Source organism: Perognathus longimembris, chromosome 16 (genome assembly GCF_023159225.1).
Source record: "Perognathus longimembris pacificus isolate PPM17 chromosome 16, ASM2315922v1, whole genome shotgun sequence".
In the NCBI taxonomy this organism is placed as follows: Eukaryota; Metazoa; Chordata; class Mammalia; order Rodentia; family Heteromyidae; genus Perognathus; species Perognathus longimembris.
Window position 1 is genome coordinate 45,543,961 of NC_063176.1, and position 17,300 is coordinate 45,561,260.

The 17,300-nt window shown below is 40.6% G+C and overlaps 1 protein-coding gene across 2 annotated transcripts in view; it reads right to left on the minus strand.

Moving 5' to 3' along the window:
* Window positions 1-1,217: 1,217 nt before the first annotated feature.
* The window catches only part of Pi4k2b (phosphatidylinositol 4-kinase type 2 beta), a 33,718-nt gene continuing 17,635 nt past the window's right edge, over window positions 1,218-17,300 (minus strand). The window contains exons 6-8 of one of the 2 annotated variants that reach the window (XM_048364199.1): window positions 12,545-12,678; window positions 11,106-11,165; window positions 1,218-4,147 (exon numbers count right to left, since the gene is read on the minus strand). In XM_048364199.1, the coding sequence (XP_048220156.1) occupies window positions 3,974-4,147; window positions 11,106-11,165; window positions 12,545-12,678 (368 nt within the window). In that variant the 3' untranslated portion in view covers window positions 1,218-3,973. The remainder of the gene's footprint in view (window positions 4,148-11,105; window positions 11,166-12,544; window positions 12,679-17,300) is intronic. The other variant, XM_048364198.1, reaches the window with a different exon arrangement.

Here is a 17,300-nt window from a genome sequence, read left to right on the forward strand (position 1 = left end):
CTCACGTCTAAGCCATACTTGTAACTCTGGTTTAGTAAATCCCTCTTTATCACCCCTCCATTCTCCCTGCTCCTTTCCCAGGAGACATCTGGGATTCCCAAGCAGCAGCTAGGTCAGGGAACTCCTTTAGACTCCCATCTCCAATTAACTACTAAGGAGCTGGGGGCAGGGAGGGGATACAGGGAGGAGGAGGGACATTATCCTAGATTTTATATGTGGGCCCAAAGTAATCACTAGGCCTTTAAAAGTGGTTCAGGAAGGTGGAAGGAGGAAAGGGCTGGTAGAGAGCAAACTGCCCTCTGGTAAGAGATAGAGGTGTGTGTGTGTGTGTGTGAGAGAGAGAGAGAAAGAGAGAGAGAGAGAGAGAGAGAGGGAGGGAGATTACAGAAGTACCACGGCTCAAACTCAGGGCCTTATGCTCTCAGTTATCTTGCTCATGACTAGCACTCTCCCACTTGAGTCATACCTCCACTTTGGCATTTTGCTGGCTAACTGGAGATAAGTCTCGTGGACTTTTTCTGCCCAGGCTGGCTGCAATCCAGGTCTCAGCCTCCCAAGCAGCTAGGATTACTGGCATCTGTCACTCGTACCGGCTCCAGGTTTCCTTAAGGGTGGGCCAGAAGTTTCCTAACTTCTACGTTCTACAGCTCCCTCCTTCCAAGTCACTAGTATTAGGCTACTTGAATGTCACTACCTTGCACCTCTTTGGTGCCTCCTTATATTTTGGCCTTCCCTTGCCCAGGTACTGTTTCCAGCTTGCTCATTACAGATCTGGGTCCTCTCATTGGCCATTTTGCAAAACACAATGTGAACAGCAGCCGGGGCCCCGGCTACTGTCTACCACTTCTGACATAGCTCTACTTCTGGCTTTTTCTATGATTAACTGGATAAGAGTCTCATGGACTTTCCTCCTCAGGATGGCTTGAAACCATGATCCTCAGATCTCAGCCTCCAGAGTAGCTAGGATTACAGGCTGGTGCCAGGCTTGGGGCTACACTGCTGCTATGCAGGTGTTCTACCATGTGAGCCTGGCCTCCTGGCCCATACACATTTCTTTCTGTTGTTGGTTGTGGGGTTTGAACTCAGGACCTGGGCACTGTCCCTGAGCTCTTTTGTTCAAGGCTAGCATGCTAACATTTTGAGCCACAGTGCCACTTCCAGTTTTCTGATGGCTCGCTGGAGATAGGAGTCTTATGGCCTTTCCTGCCTGAACTGGCCTTGAACCATGGATCCTCAGATCTCAGCCTCCTGAGTAGCTGGGGTGACAGGTGTGAGCCACTAGTACCTGTCTAGCATTTCTTTCTTGCTGAGGTCACATCACTGTATGGGTCAGGAGGTTCTTCTGGTGGCTTCCTCCAGCAGCGACTCCTGGGCCCCGGCTGCTTCCACCTGACAAATGTCTTTGTTTATAGCTACAGGAGGACAAGAGTAAGGTCAATCATGGCTAGGAATTTTACTGCCAGCTTTGGGAATATCATGTATCACTTGTCTCTAGATATGTTTTGCTCCACGTGGCCCCATGCTAACTGCAGGTAGGGCTCTGAAGGGTAGGAGAGTGCTGTGAATATCTGCCTCAAGACTGCACAGCTGCCCAAACAACCTGGTGACCGCAGGCAGATAGATAGAAACACCTCTGAGCTGCCTTTGTCTTTACATAGCTGTGCAGGGATTTACAACATAACTCAACCAAGTAACATGTCACCATTGGTTTTTAATAAGGTTTTAACTATGAATACAGTTGTTTTAAATATTTTTAAATTGGGACCAGGGTGTATGTGGCTTAGTGATAGAGCACTTATCTAGCATTTACAAGGCTCCACCTTCAATCTCTAGCAACAAACACACACACACACACACACACACACACACACACACACAGACACTATGAATCAATCTTTTTCAAGTCTAAAAATCCATTTCTCCAAAGATGTCAACTGCTGGCAAATTTGGGATGTAATAAGGCAACACGTAACAAAATAAAATTAAAATGTCTCCAATTGAAAAAGTTCTAGTTAAATATACCATTTGGAATTAGAAAGAGTTAAACTATACTACTAACATGGGAAAATGTGGTCTGTCATCATTTATAAACTCAAGCATTATCACAAACATTCTAATTTTAAGTATACACATGCAGGAGAAATCTAGCCTCAAAACAATGATTTTTATTACCTTTTGTCTACCATGTTTGACAATATAAATATGCTCATTGAAGAAGCCACAATATTTAAATAAGAATTAAACTCATAGAAATTTACAAAACATAGCTACTGTACTGACTTCCAATCTTATCTTTAAAAAATGTCAATAGTACCATTCTAGTATGGTCAGACATTTAAAAATATTTTCACACAATTTTAATTTTAGCATAGAAAATGGCAATTTACTAGGTTTTCTATTATAAAAAGTAGTATAATATTTCTCAAAATACTGAAATTTTAAAAACTGAAAGCCACACCCACACCACAGCAACTCATCTCTTTTTAGATCTCCAAAAAGGCACATTTTAATTACTAGTAGTTACCTAAGGATAGTAGTTTGAGTTTTGATTTTCCAGTCCATTTTCCATTATCTCAAAATAGAGCTAATGAAGGGCGAGAGGAGCTAGCAGCAATTACTCCTAACTCCCTGTAGGTGGCAGTGTCCTGGGTCACCATGCCCAAGAGGAAGAGGAAGAGACCCCAGCTCATTCCCACCTAACTTAACCACCCTGCCTATACTTTCATACAAAAGTAACTCATTGAAATAGTGAATTATCTGACACTAAGCTTAAGACACAAAAGGCCAAGACTATTCATGGCCCAGTTAGGTGGTTCTAAGTCTGAAGAAGAGATCGACGTTTTTCTTCTTTCCAAGCTCCGATCCATTTCAATCACGTGGTATTAAACAGTGTTAGTCCCAATTCCCAGAATGTGAGGCAAACTCATATTCAAATTATAGCACAAAGTTTCAATATTAAATGCAAATGATTCGATGGCTACTGCTGTCAGGTTCTTCTTTAATTGGAAATAATAATCTAAAACAGAGTAATCTAATTATAGTATCACCAATAATTTCAAGTAGTATTATTTTGAAGAAATTCATGACCTATTAACCCCAGAATGAAACCCAACATATACTTTGGGGTATGATTTACTTTTCAGTGAAGTGTATACTAACTAAAGTATTAAACTGAACAACACTCTGAAATATGAATTGATCAATTACTTGATCCTATTGAAGATACGGTGACACAAAAAGGAAATGTTAAAAGATATTTTAGAATTTCAAAATACTGGAGATCAGCAACCTTAATTTTATATTACTTCCCTCAAGTCTCAGTAGAATGTTCTGTTTCTTTTTTTGTTTTTTTAAGAAGGGGAATATCTTTTTTTTTCTTACTAAATAAAATGCAAAAGAAGAAAATGGTCATCTATCACTTAGCCAAAATAAGACTTTGAGGTCCCTAATAATTATGTCAAGGACACTAATTCCAGTTCTAAAATAGCAGCATTAGGATAAAGGCAACATTCCTTTGTTCTGTGTATCTACTGACTTCTATGTCTTCCTAGCAGGCTCCGGGGCTTGGCTCTTCTCACAGTCCTGCAGGAATGAAATACAACTAGCTCACATGAATGTTCTTCTCCATGTCTAAAAAGTATTCAAAGGTCAACAGATATGTTTTTCTCCTTGGAGTTCTAGAATAATTACAGTCATGCTCACATGTATAAACCATGAAATTACCTTTTTAAACAAACAACAATGTAAGATACAAATTTTCTATAAAAATACAATATATGTCACTTCTTCCCTGAAATAGAAATTTAATATTTGGACAAAAAAACTGTAAACTTGATTACATTAAAAAAATATGACTTTTGAAAGACTTGACTTTTTCGAGGTTTTTGGCAACTGGTGTGTTCTTACCAGCAGGTTTACATTACTGTGATGCTTTCATATCACAATGATGCCTACACTTGTCCTCTCACATCCACTACCAGGTGGAAAAAAATGGCTTCCTGCAATGGACGGTCTGGGTGAAGGAGCTGCTCAGGTGGACAATCCGCCCTTGACCGCCACCTTGGCTGCGCTCCACGATCACACAAGGCATCTGGACCAGCTGGACAGGGCTCTTCCCATCTCTCAGGGCCTGGGTAAGATTTAAGATCTGAGGAGAGAAGAGAGACCTTCCTCAATTTAAAGACAAGACAACAAACAAAACCCCTCACTGAAATAATATTTTAACCATTGATTAATAAATTTTGTTATTCATTTACATATCTCAGAGAGTGTGATAGGGAGAAAATAGTATAAATATGTACGATATGTATGTTTATGTACATGCATAAATGCATAACATTAGAATAAAATTGCTCTAGTTGGTAACTATAAAATATTCTAGGATGCATCTATGTCCAGGAGCAATGAATTTAGAGACTAAATAAAGTAAAAGGTTCTATACATTTCATTTGATATAGAACTGAAACATTTGTGTGATCTCCACAATTAACAATTAAATGTATTACAGATCTACTACAGCCTTGGCTTAGTTCTAAGTATTGGAGATATGACCACTGAAAAACAAATTCAATACTTCTTTGTGTGGCAGAACCAGTGCTTTAACTCAGGGCCTCACACTCTATTCCCTTGTCTCTTGAGCCAGGCCAACACTTTGCTGGCTAGTTGAAGACAAATGTCTCTCAGATTCATCCCTCAGGATGACTTTGAATCAGACTGTCAGATCTCAGCCTCTTTTTTATTTTTCATTTTATTCTTATTTATTTATTTTATTGTTGTTGTTTTTTGCCAGTCCTGGGGCTTGAACTCAGGGCCTGAGCACTGTCCCTGGCTTCTTTTTGCTTCTTTTTGCTCAAGGCTAGCACGCACCACTTGAGCCACAGCACCACTTTTGGCCTATTTGTATATATGTGGTGCTGAGGAATCGAACCCAGGGCTTCATGTATATAAGGCAAGCACTCTTGCCACTAGGCCATATTCCCAGCCCAGATCTCAGCCTCTTGAGTAGCTAGGACTACATGGGCACAAGCCACTGACACCCAGCTAGAGCTTATTTTTAAATTATAAAACCAAAAGATAGTAAAATACATCATATTCCACATTCAAAGACACTTTGACTTTCCGCTTTTGAACATACAAGTAAGGTTATGAAACACATTCTACTTTGTTCAGATGAAATTTATAATTCATTTATCTTTTTTCCGGTATAGTGGGAAACATTCTCTTTATTATGTATTTTAGGCATATGACTACCTCCAGTAGGTATCTGAAAATCATCTAATATATGCATGCTATCGATTTCATTGGCTCTGACAGACTAATAGTGCTAAGCAGGAAGTTTCCACATAAAGCCAGAGCAACAGGTAAACCTTGTAATCCTCTGAGTAGTATAAAGTAGATGAGCCAAGCCCTCAACATTATCAAGGAAATAAATCATTATAACCAACAGTAATTAAATTGTTATTTATGATTTAGGATTCTCTTTAGGTTTGTCAAAAAATTCCTTGGGGTGACTATACCACAATAACAAGAAAAAAAAAAGTCATTTAAGTTTTTTTATACGATGAGCATAAAACGTGGAATAGCATGGCTAAGGAATGAAATGTTCTGGTTAGTTGCCTTTTTCAGTTAAAAAAATTCGACTCTGAAGTTGATAGTCTAAATATGCCTGAGTAACGGCTAATATTTTCATGACTCTAAAAACAATACATGGTTGTTGCACAGAATCTCAAAGACAGAAAAGTAAAAGAAAGTGAATCAGTCAGGCTGAGAATGTGGCTTAGTGGTTGAGTGCTTGCCTAACATGCATGAAGCCCTTAATTTGATTCCTCAGTACCACATAAACAGAAAAAACCAGAAGCTGCACTGTGGCTCAAGTGGTAGAGTTCTAGCCTTGAGCCAAAGAAACTCAGGGACAGTGCCCTGAGGTTCAAGCCCCAGGACTGGCAAAAAAAAAAAAAAAAAATTAAAAAGTGAATCAGTCTGAGGTTATCAAATTTCAAGTAATTATGTAATAACAAGAAACAGCTCTAACCTATCCTGATTGTAAACATTTCTTTGGACTTTGGAAGATACCTGATAATCTAGAGACATTTGTGGAGTGAGCATGCACTGTACTGGTGAGAAAAAAAACCTGAAAACCCATGTGAGTTCTGAAAAAAACAGCCTGGAAACAAGAGCCACAGGAACAAGTACCCACAATGCAATAATTCAATCCCTTCCCCAACAACCTCCATATTGATTACTGCTTAACAGAATTTCTTAGTTTATGTTTAACTCTAGACAAGTATTACTTTTAAAAAAACAGGATAAGGCAAACACTGCAGGCAAGATGAAATAGAATTCTCCATGGATGCCACACCTGATAGCTTGACAGGAATGCCTCTGTTATAGCAAAGGCAGATAGACGGCTTAAAACCGTGGACTTCTGCATAGAAAGTGTGTTTCAAAAGTTTACTGAGGGGACTGGGAATATGGCCTAGTGGCAAGAGTGCTTGCCTCGTATACATGAAGCCCTGGGTTCGATTCCCCAGCACCACATATATAGAAAATGGCCAGAAGTGATGCTGTGGCTCAAGTGGCAGAGTGCTAGCCTTGAGCAAAAAGAAGCCAGGGACAGTGTTCAGGCCCTGAGTCAAAGACCCAAGACTGGCAAAAAAGAAAAAAGAAAAGTGTACTGAGCCTCAGCTTTCAGTTGGCTGAATTATTGTACTGAATATGCAAAACCACATATTCTCCTTTATTGTCAGTTTATGCTGCTTCTTGGTGGAAATCTACTCAATATATTGATCTGAAAAAACAAAGTTGTGCAGGACGCCAGTGGCTCATGTCTGTAAATCCTAGCTTCTTGGGAGGCTGAGACCTGAGAATCATGATTCAAAGCCAGCAACAGCAGGAAAGTCTGTGAGATTCATCTCCAATTAACCATTAAAAAACCAGAAGTGGAGCTGTGGCTTAAGAGGTAGCACACTAGCTTTGAGCATAAAAGCTCAGGAACAGTACCCAGGCCCTGATTTCAAACCCTAGGACCGACACACATGCACACAATCACACACACACGCACACGCACACACACAGACCCCAAATAAAAAACCAAAGTTCTGAGTAAACTGTGTCCAGGGTACGTTCCCAGGAGTGCAGTGGGAGTCAGAAGAACTATCTAGGTGACAGGAGGGGCCCAGGATGACTGAGCTGCTCACCAGAGGAAGAAGTAAGGCACCCACAGAGAGAGCAGGGACCAGGCACCACTGGAAAACAGGAAGTTGCTAAGCTCAGGGCAAGTGGCAAATGACAAGAGCAAAAGACAGGTGCGCTGTGTGAAGGCAGTTTGCCCAGGGCCCTGTCAGCTGGGCTGGAAGCCTGTAGCTTAGCCCATGCACAGGGACAAATCTTGGGATTTTCTGATACAAAAGATATGAAGGGATTTGTTTTTAGGAGACTTTCATTTTTGGTTTGTTTTTTTATCTGTCCTGCACGAGACAGAACTTAGGGCTTTATGCTCTTCCACTGCACCTGACCCCCAACCCTGTGGCAAGGAGGACAGGTAGGGATATCAGTTAAAATTCAACCCAGTAAGGAGATGGTAAGGGCTCCAGGCAGAGGTAGTGCCTAAATGCTGCACATATGTCCAGCTAAGACAGGCCTCTTACTCACATATGCAGCCTGTTACTCAAGACCTCTGCACACTGCTGCTTCTGTCCAAAATGCAGAGACCCCTCTGTAGCTGTTGGGAGGATAAATATAGCCAGTATAGGCCAAGCCCTCGGGAGGTACTCAAGTGGGCACTTCATTTTCTTTCACATCGATTACGGGATCTGAAAAGGAGCTTTGGGACTTAATCACTGTGTTTGCACAAACTAATTTCGTTATTCCTGCTTTTGTCAGATTTTGCGGGAAACACACTTCTGACTTGCAGTATGTGGAAAGTATACTGGACATATTTTCAGGCCCAGTGTTACAAATAGGAACAGGTAGAACAAAACATGAATTTTATTCAACCTGCTTATAAGCTACTGCAACTTAAAATGAAACTGGAACATGGTTTATTTTTATCACGAACATTACCAGTCCACATTTCGATGTGGAGAATTAATGGCAGTCACTGATCATGTGTGTAAAACTCACCACAAGCTAGTGGCAAAGCTTGGCCCACACGTAGCACCAATCACCAAGGTGACAGAGCTTGAGGGAGGGGAAGTTAAAAGACACTCATAAAAGAAATGACAGGCACTTTGAGTCAACTAAGAAACTAGCTGGCCTGGTACTGGTAGCTCATCCTATAATCCCGGCTACTCAGGAGGCTGAGATCTGAGGATCACGGTTCAAAGTTAACCTTAGGGAGAAAAGTCTGTGAAACTTTTATCTCCAATTAAACACACACACACACACACACACACACACACACACACGCAAAAGGTGGAAGTGGAGCAGCTATGGTTCAAGTGATAGAGCAATAGCCTTGAGCAAAAAAGCTCCAGGACAGTACCAAGACACTAAGTTCAAGCCCTGGCACATACACACATAAAAAGAAACTGGCTGAAATGACTCTGTTATTTGGATGTATACAAATGATACACTTCTCTTGTTAAACCTTTGTTTCCTAACTGCTAATTTACTTGAGAATAAATAATGATATCCTCTCTTTTAAGGCACGCTTAAAAAAAAAAAAAAAGCCCAGCTGAAACCAGGGAATTATATAATCAGGTATGTACAGTCAGAGCACATTATTCTTTTTGGTTATCAGGATGCTCAAAATCAAATTAAAAATAGAAAACAAAATAAAACAAAGTGAACTTAAAAGATGTAACTAAGATACCATAGTTTCCTTTCTCCCCAGATCTTTTTTTTTTTTTTTTTTTTTTTGGCCAGTCCTAGGCTTTGGACTCAGGGCCTGAGCACTGTCCCTGGCTTCTCTTTGCTCAAGGCTAGCACTCTGCCACTTGAGCCACAGCGCCACTTCTGGCCATTTTCTATATATGTGGTACTGGGGAATCGAACCCAGGGCTTCATGTATATGAGTCAAGCACTCTTGCCACTAGGCCATATTCCCAGCCGTCTCCCCAGATCTTGACTTTGTCATTTGTTATTGTATTGTATGCATTTCCACAATACCTAAACTCCTCTGTAAATGAGACAGTTATGAATAAATGCACAAAAGGCAGTAGATACCCACCTGCACCTCTGCATCTTACCTCAGAGTGGACGGCCCAACACCGTCACACACAGGTGGTTTTAAATTCCTCATGCACTAACTTTAACCCACAAAATGTTTATAGCATTCACTTGTTTAAAATAATATTCCAGGGCTGGGAATATGGCTTAGCAGTAGAGTGCTTGCTTTGCATGCATGAAGCCCTGGGTTCAATTCCTCAGTACCACATAAACAGAAAAGGCCGGAAATGGAGCTGTAGGGTGCTAGCCTTGAGCAAAAAGAAAGCCAGGGACAGTGCTCAGGTGCTAAGTCCAAGTCCCAGGACTGGTAAAAAACAGATTAAAAAAAATAAGATTCCACAGACAATTATGCCCCTACTCACTGTTCCAGTTACCTACAGTAAACCTTGGTCTGAAAATAGTATAAATGGAAAAACCCAGGTGTAAACATTTATAGGTTTCAGATCTTTTTTGTATGTTTATTGCTAAATGTGGTTTATTACTGATAATCAAATTTTTATCATAGGTATGTCTTTTTAGGGAAAAGCATAGCGCATGCAGAGTTTGGGCTATAGGAAGTTCCAGGAATCCACTCATACCCACAAAGAACAGCCAAGCCAGGATGGGCCTTTAGGGGAAAGCAAAGTCCTGAAGCTGAATCACGTCAGACAAGCAAAAAGGTCAAATTGGGACTTGGCTCAGCTCATCCTGGGAAGGCAACACTGCAGTATAATGATAACTGCTGGCCATCTAACCACTTTTACTCTCCAGACAGGCTCCTAGCTAGGATCCCTGCTTGGGTCTCCTCACCTGAGAAGCAAATCTGCACCACGGTCCAGCCTCCCTTTCTGCACAAGTTCTGTACCTCTTAAATTAGGGATCTCTTTGTTGAGATAGATTTTATCTCCCTCATAATCAAAATGAATAAAAAAATGAAAAAAAAAGCCAGGACATGGTTTTCCTTTCTAAATATTTGTTTGTAACCCTTCTTTTATTTCTGGAAGTCCTGGAATTCAAACTCAGGGTCTGTATTCTACCACTTGAACCACTTCTCTAGTTACAATCCCACCCCCCCCCTTTTTTTTTAATACTTATCTCCTCTAGTCCATTCCATGTGGACTCTATAGCTCTATCCTACTAGTAGTCTGTAAACATATAAGAGAATAATGAATATCTGATTTAATTACATTTGCTTGTTGAAGTTATAAAATACAACAAATCAATATCATCTTGCCACAAGTATTGTAGCAAACATCTACCTAATAGCTGCCTCATTATTAGGTAGCTGTTTGCTACTTAATACCTGCAGCAAACAGCCCCATTAATTTAGAAGTATACATTTTTGTTTCAAGCTTTCCTTTGGGAATAGTGTTGAGAAAGCAGATGTCATCCATGAGTCGGCTTGGCCTGACAGTCCACAGCACTATACCTAATTCCCTGAATCTTTAATTAGAGGAGGTGAGGAAGGAGGAGGATGGGTAAGAGGTCTGAAGTATAATTATATAGCTCTACCATGCTCAATTGGTGCTCAGCTCTGGTGACATGGTTAGTTACTGAGTGCTCTAGCAAAACCAAACATGTTCTGTGAGGAAAATAATCTACTGGCAGCAAAACTTGGTTTTGATGTATCCAAGTAAGTAGATTTGAGGAGGAAAAAGGTAGTGAAATAGTCATCACAGTGGGGCTGAAGGCACTGGGTGTGTGGCTCGGTGGTACAGTGCTCACCTAGCACAGGTTCCACCTCCAGTATATTGAGGTGGGAAACAACTAGCTACATAGCAAGGTCCAAAAGAGGAGGCAAGATAGTATTTAAGTCAACTTCATTTCTAATCATCAGAACTATTCCAGAACAGCACAATAGGCAGTGTCACATCTTCCACCTGTCACAGTGGAAGGAAAAGTTGATGCTGTCTCGTGAGACTTTCCTTCACGAACAAGATCATCAAAAACCAACCTACCTGGCCCCGCATCACAGACATCTGACTTTCAAATGTGGCTTTGTCAAATCCTCTATCAGTCTGTTATGGAAAGGAGAAGAAAGGTTAATTTAGTTCCCCTAATAAAAATCTTTGAAACAAATACAGAATTTAAAATAAAGTTAATTTTCACATAGCCAGTAAGACCATTAGAAAGTGTTCTTAATAATTAAAAAAAGAGAAAGGACTTTTCCCTGATGTAATTTTGGTAAACACCTAATTTAGTTCAGAAAGTATTTTGGGGGGGTGGGGGCGGGGTACTAGTTGTAATGGGGTTTGAACTCAGGGTCTTGTACTAGCTAGGTAGGTGCTCTACTACTGAGCCATTCCTATAGCACCAGGAAGGACTGATGACTTTCTAGTCAATGAGTTTTGGCTTTTTACAAGAATTAATTCATGTCAGGTCACCAAACACATACTATAAAGGGTAATTTTATTTAAAAAAAAAACAACCCGAAAAGCTGCTCTTAAAGCTTTCATTTTTTTCTGACAATCAAAACTTAACATTTTAAAAAGCAGTATCCAGACAGTACAAAATGCTACATTTTTATTTATTTTGCTTTATTCCTAATAAAACTATGAATGCATCTGGGCTACCCAGGAGAGTAGTCTATCAGAAAAATAAAAATAATGTTGTTATAAGACAGACAAGTACATTCTAAATTTGGGCAATGAACTTAACCTTTTTTAGCATTAATATCATCAAACTAAAATGATAAAAAAAAAAAAAAAAGCCAGGTGCTGGTGGCTCATGCCTGTAATCCTAGCTATTCGGGAGGCTGAGATCTGAGAATGGAAGTTCAAAGCAGCCCTATCAGGAAAGTCCTCATGAGACTCTTATCTCCAATTAACCTCCAGAAAACTAGAAATGGTGCTGTGGCTCAAATGGTAGACTGCTAACCTTGAACAAATGAGCGCAGGAATAGCACGCAGGCCCTGAATTCAAGACCTATAAGCAACCCCCATGCCTCTCTTCCCCCCAAAAGATAAAAATAGTGCTGTGGGGTTTAAGTTTTAGGATGGTTTGGTGCTTTTTAGGAATTGAATGCTTGAGCACCTGAAATCCATGTATTGAAATCTCATTCCCAATGTTATGGTATTCAATGAGGTCTTTAGGAGGTAATGTCATGAAGGTAGACCGCTCATAATGGGAGCAATGCCTTTATACAAAGAGGCCAGAGATCTTGGACTGCTAGCCTTCAGAAGTGTGAGAAATGCTTATTGTTTAAACAACCCAATTGCGTACAGGTAAGCAAGTGGCAGTTTACTCTACAGTACCTCAGGCTCATTCAAATTTAATTGGGGCTGATGTAGCTCAGGGCCAACCACTTGCCTAGCACATACAAGGCCCTCAGTTTAATCCTCTACTACAAAACAAAAATAAAGAAGCAAATGACCCCCCTAAGCGAGAATTTATTTACCTTAAAAAGTTCATAAAGATCTTCACACAAATCTTGCACAAAGTTCATGTCAGAAATATAGGGTAGAATCAAGTTTCTTATTTCTTCAGAAAAAGGAACTTTGGCTTGAGGAAGCCAAGCCCAGTAAAATGGATCTAATAGAAAAGAACAAACAAACCAAAACACATTCTGTCAATCAAGGAAAGAAAATGGTATATTCAGATACACATTTATCCTGTTGTTTTTCTTCTACAAGTCCTTGGGCTGTCCCCCAAAAGGGAGAGAGAAGTTATCAGAAGACAACTATCTTTTGTAACTCAAATTACTCAACTCATACCCCAAGTTCAGATGCCCAATTCAGACTGGTGAAGCATAGGAAAAAATGGTTGTTTCTGAGCTTTATCTGGTAAAGAGTAAGAATTTAACAATAAATCTATGTCAAACAGTCCTTCCTTGAAAACCATATTCTAGTCTCTTTGGTTTTGAGCTTAGAGGTTGGTGAGTACCTGTCACTTCTTTAGCCCCAGAACACGTCTCCTCAGGAACTAAAGATGTTCTAGAATGTGTTTTTTGTTTTGTTTTGTTTTTTTCCCCCAGGGCTTGGACTCAGAGCCTCAGCACTGTCCCTGGTTTCTTTTTTTGGGGAGGGGTGGGGCAGTCCTGGGCCTTGGACTCAGGGCCTGAGCACTGTCCCTGGCTTCTTTTTGCTCAAGGCTAGCACCCTACTACTTGAGCCACAGCGCCACTTCTGGCTTTTTCTGCTTATGGGGTGCTGAGGAATCGAACCCAGGGCTTCATGCATGCTAGGCAAGCACTCTACTGCTAAGCCACATTCCCAGTCCTGTTCTAGAACTTTTAATTATTACAAACAAAATAGGTGGCTGTAAGATATAAAAGATTATGGCTACCTGGTACTTGGGGCACATGCCTGTAGTCCTAGCTACTCAGGAGGCTGAGATCTAAGTAAGGATCACAGTTTGAAGCCAGCCTGGTCAGAAAAGTCCTCAACTCTTATCTCTAATTAACCACTCAAAAACTGGAAGTGGATCTGTGGCTCAAACTGGTAGAACACTAGCCCAAGCAAAAGAGCTCAGGGGCAGCACCTAGACCCTGAATTCCATCCCCACAACCAACCCTTCCCCCCCCCCAAAAAAAAAAGATCATGACTGTGGGCTAAGGATGTAGTTTAGATATTAACCACTTATCTAGCCTGTATGAGGCCCTAGGTTCAAATCTTAAAACCAATGAAAAAGAAAGAAAACTTCATGGCTGAGCTAATTCTTGTTCTCCCCACAGAGACACCATAAAATTCACACAGTGCTAAGATGTGAATGATTTGTACAATAGTGAAATCTTCTACAGACTGTACATAGGTAGATCAAGAATCCCAGTTCAGTGTATTCTATCACTCAAAAAGCCTTGAGGAAGAAATGCACCCTTGGAGTAATCTCTTATCATTTCTCTTCTATTTGCCCCTTTGCATGCAGTGGCACATCCTAAACAAAGCCTTTCTTCTGGCCCATAGCTCTTTGAAGAGTTGAGAAGCCTTATTTCTGCCCAGGACCACTAGATATTTAGAAGAGCATTATAGGTCATCCCAAATGATCAACACAGGCACATGAGCTGTGGGGAGTGGACCAGAAGCATGTGTGTCAGTTCTGTCATGGACCAAATGATTTTGAGGGTCATACATAAGTCGGCACCTGTTCCTTTCTGCCTTTTCCTGGACAATTTCATAGAGGAAAGCTGTTATTCTTTGCTCATCTCCACTTTGAGTCCCTAACCCTTCTTTCTCTGAGCTCCTCAGAGCCTCCCACTGTCCATTTATACTCCCCACACTCTCCAACCTCCCCCAAGTGAGCACTGTGTCTTTTATTTCCTGTATGAAATTCCCTCCACCGTGGCTTGGCAACAACTCTCTCCAAAGTTCACCTTCTGCCCCGTAAGCCACCCCTCTTTGCTGCCTTTTCCTTCCCTCTTTCAATGTCACTGTTCCCCGCATTCTTTCTTTCTTTCATTAAGCATTCATGGCATGTTTATTGAGTACTTGTGTTCCTGGCATTGTATTAGGCTACCGTTTTTATTCTCCTTGAGTTTCCTGGGTGATAGCAAACAGCACCATCCATGGCTTCTGCTTCCAAGACAACCATGTAAATAACATTCCCCTTAAGCACCAGATCCTTAATCTCCAACTGTATGTTTGGGAAATTTCCCAGGTATCTTATAGGCACCTTGGATTTAACATTTTTTAAAATGCAACTTGTACACAAGTACCAAATGATTTTAAGGAAATGTAAAGTGGAAGTAAGATGTTTCACTGCTTCCACAAAGAGAGAAAGAGCAAAAGAGAACAAATTGGAATTCACAGTAAGTAGGGCAAAGTAAAATAGAAAAAGTTCAAACATTTCTGTACCTTATTGAGACTTTAAATTATAGAGACACCTATTAAAAGACTCATATTGGGCTTGAAAAAATCATCCAGTGTTGTTTAAAAGAAAATGATGGAGGTTAAAAATAAAAGTATAAAATAATATCAGGGGAAAAAAAGCAAAAAAGTGTTGCAATAGTACAACAGATAAAACAAGAAAAGCATGAAATATCCAGAGATAAGATGTACTGATGAAAAATAAAAACTACCGGGCAGGTAAAGTACTGGATCTCTATACACATGAAGATAACACACACACACACACACACACACACACACAACCAGGAAGCAACTGATAAAATCATTCACCAACACACACACACACACACACACACACACACCAGGAAGCAACTGATAAAATCATTCACCAACACACACACACACACACACACACACACACACCAGGAAGCAACTGATAAAATCATTCACCAACACACACACACACACACACACACACACACACCAGGAAGCAACTGATAAAATCATTCTCCATTAAGGAGACTGTGAATGAGCATATCAGAGAGGATCATAGTTCAAGGCCAGTCTTGGTAGAAAAGTTCTCAAGACCCATTCTCAACTGGTAAGTGGGAACAGAGGCAAACAGTCATCCTCCGCTACATAAAAGGTTGCGATTGGAAGGATCATAGTGCAACCCACGCAGAAAAGCCCATGGAACTCCATCTCCACAGAGGGTACTGGATGTGGCGGAGTGTACCTGTGATCTCAGCAACAACTAAAGTTCTACAGTAGGTGGATTAAAGTGTAGGGTGGGATGGAACACCCTGTCTTAAAAATAACCAGTAAAAAAATAGGGCTAAAGATGGCTCAGTGCCAGCCTGGCAAGGCTCAGAGTTCAAGCCCACCAATACTATAAAAACAAAACAAAATCAGCCAGTGATCTTTAATTCCCTTTCAAAAAAAAGAAAAAGAGTAGATTAAGTGGTCAGAAAACAAGTTGGAGATGAGATTATCAAAGAACAAACTTAATTGTCAACACAGTAATCCTTGTGCCCAGTACATTTTTTTTCAAATAGGTCTACAAATTGGCTGTGTATAAGATCACAAAAAAATTTCTAACAAACTACATAAAACAATGTACACAGGCCATATTCACAGATTATAGTGCATAATGCTAGAAAATAGGAATAATAGACACTTAATGCCAACAAGCACAGTTAAAAAAAATCAAACTACTTTAATTTTGGGGTGTACAGAAAGCAATAGTGGGGTTTGAATTCAAGGCCTAGGCACTATCCTTTAACCTTTTCAATGAAGGTTGGCCCTCTATTACCTAAGCCACACTTCCTTTTTTTTGGGGGGGGGGGCGGAGGGGGTTAATAGGAAATAAAGAGTCTCATGGACTTTCCTGTCTAGGCTGGCTTCCAATCATAATTCTCAGATCTCAACCTCCTGAGCATCTAGGATTATAGGCATGATTCACCTGCGCTTAACTTAGAAATTTAAAAATCAAATAAAACACTTCTAAATTACCCCTATCAGAAATAAAAACCAGAAAGAAGCTTGGGGCATGCTCAAGGGGTAGAATGCCCAACTTTCAAACATGAGGTTCGAGGTCAGTCCCCAAAGGTAAGTATTAAAGACTGAGCCTCCAGGGCTAAGTGTGTGGAACTTTTAGAAGGTGGGGCCTAGTGGAAGGAAGTTATGTCACTGGGGCCTGTACCTGAAGGGGAGAGGCACTGGGCCTGGCTACTTTACTGTCGTTTTCTTTCACTTCCTAGTTATAATAGCTGAACAGCTTCCCATGCACCCCTACCATGCTATACTGTGCTGCCATGGGTCCAAAACAACGGGGTCAGGTAACATGGATGGAACTCTCCAACACGTAAGCCAAAAGAAACCTTTTCCCTCATTAAGTGGATTGCTTAGGGCTTGCTGTGTATTTGCTACATCTTGAGCCAATTTCACACCTATTATTAGCCACTACAAAATACTGCTCACTAAATTTGTAAGTGAATATAACCCTAAACATGAGCATTCAGCTCTACCATAGAAAATTCTTATGTTACATATACTTTTAAAATTACAAAGTTATGGCCTAGTGCTAAAGTGCTCGCTTCATATACATGAAGCCCTGGGTTCAATTCCTCAGCACCACCTATATAGAAAAGGGCCAGAAGTGATGCTGTGGCTCAAGTGGTAGAGTGCTCGCCTTGAGCAAAAAGAAGCCAGGGACAGTGCTCAGGCCCTGAGTTCAAGCCCCAGGACTGGCAAAAAAAAAAAGTAAAATTACAAAGTTACAGGCAGACTCTGGTGGCTTATGCCTGTAATCCTAATTACTCAGGAGCCTGAGATCTGAAGGCTGCAGTTAGAAGCCAGTCTAGGCCTGAA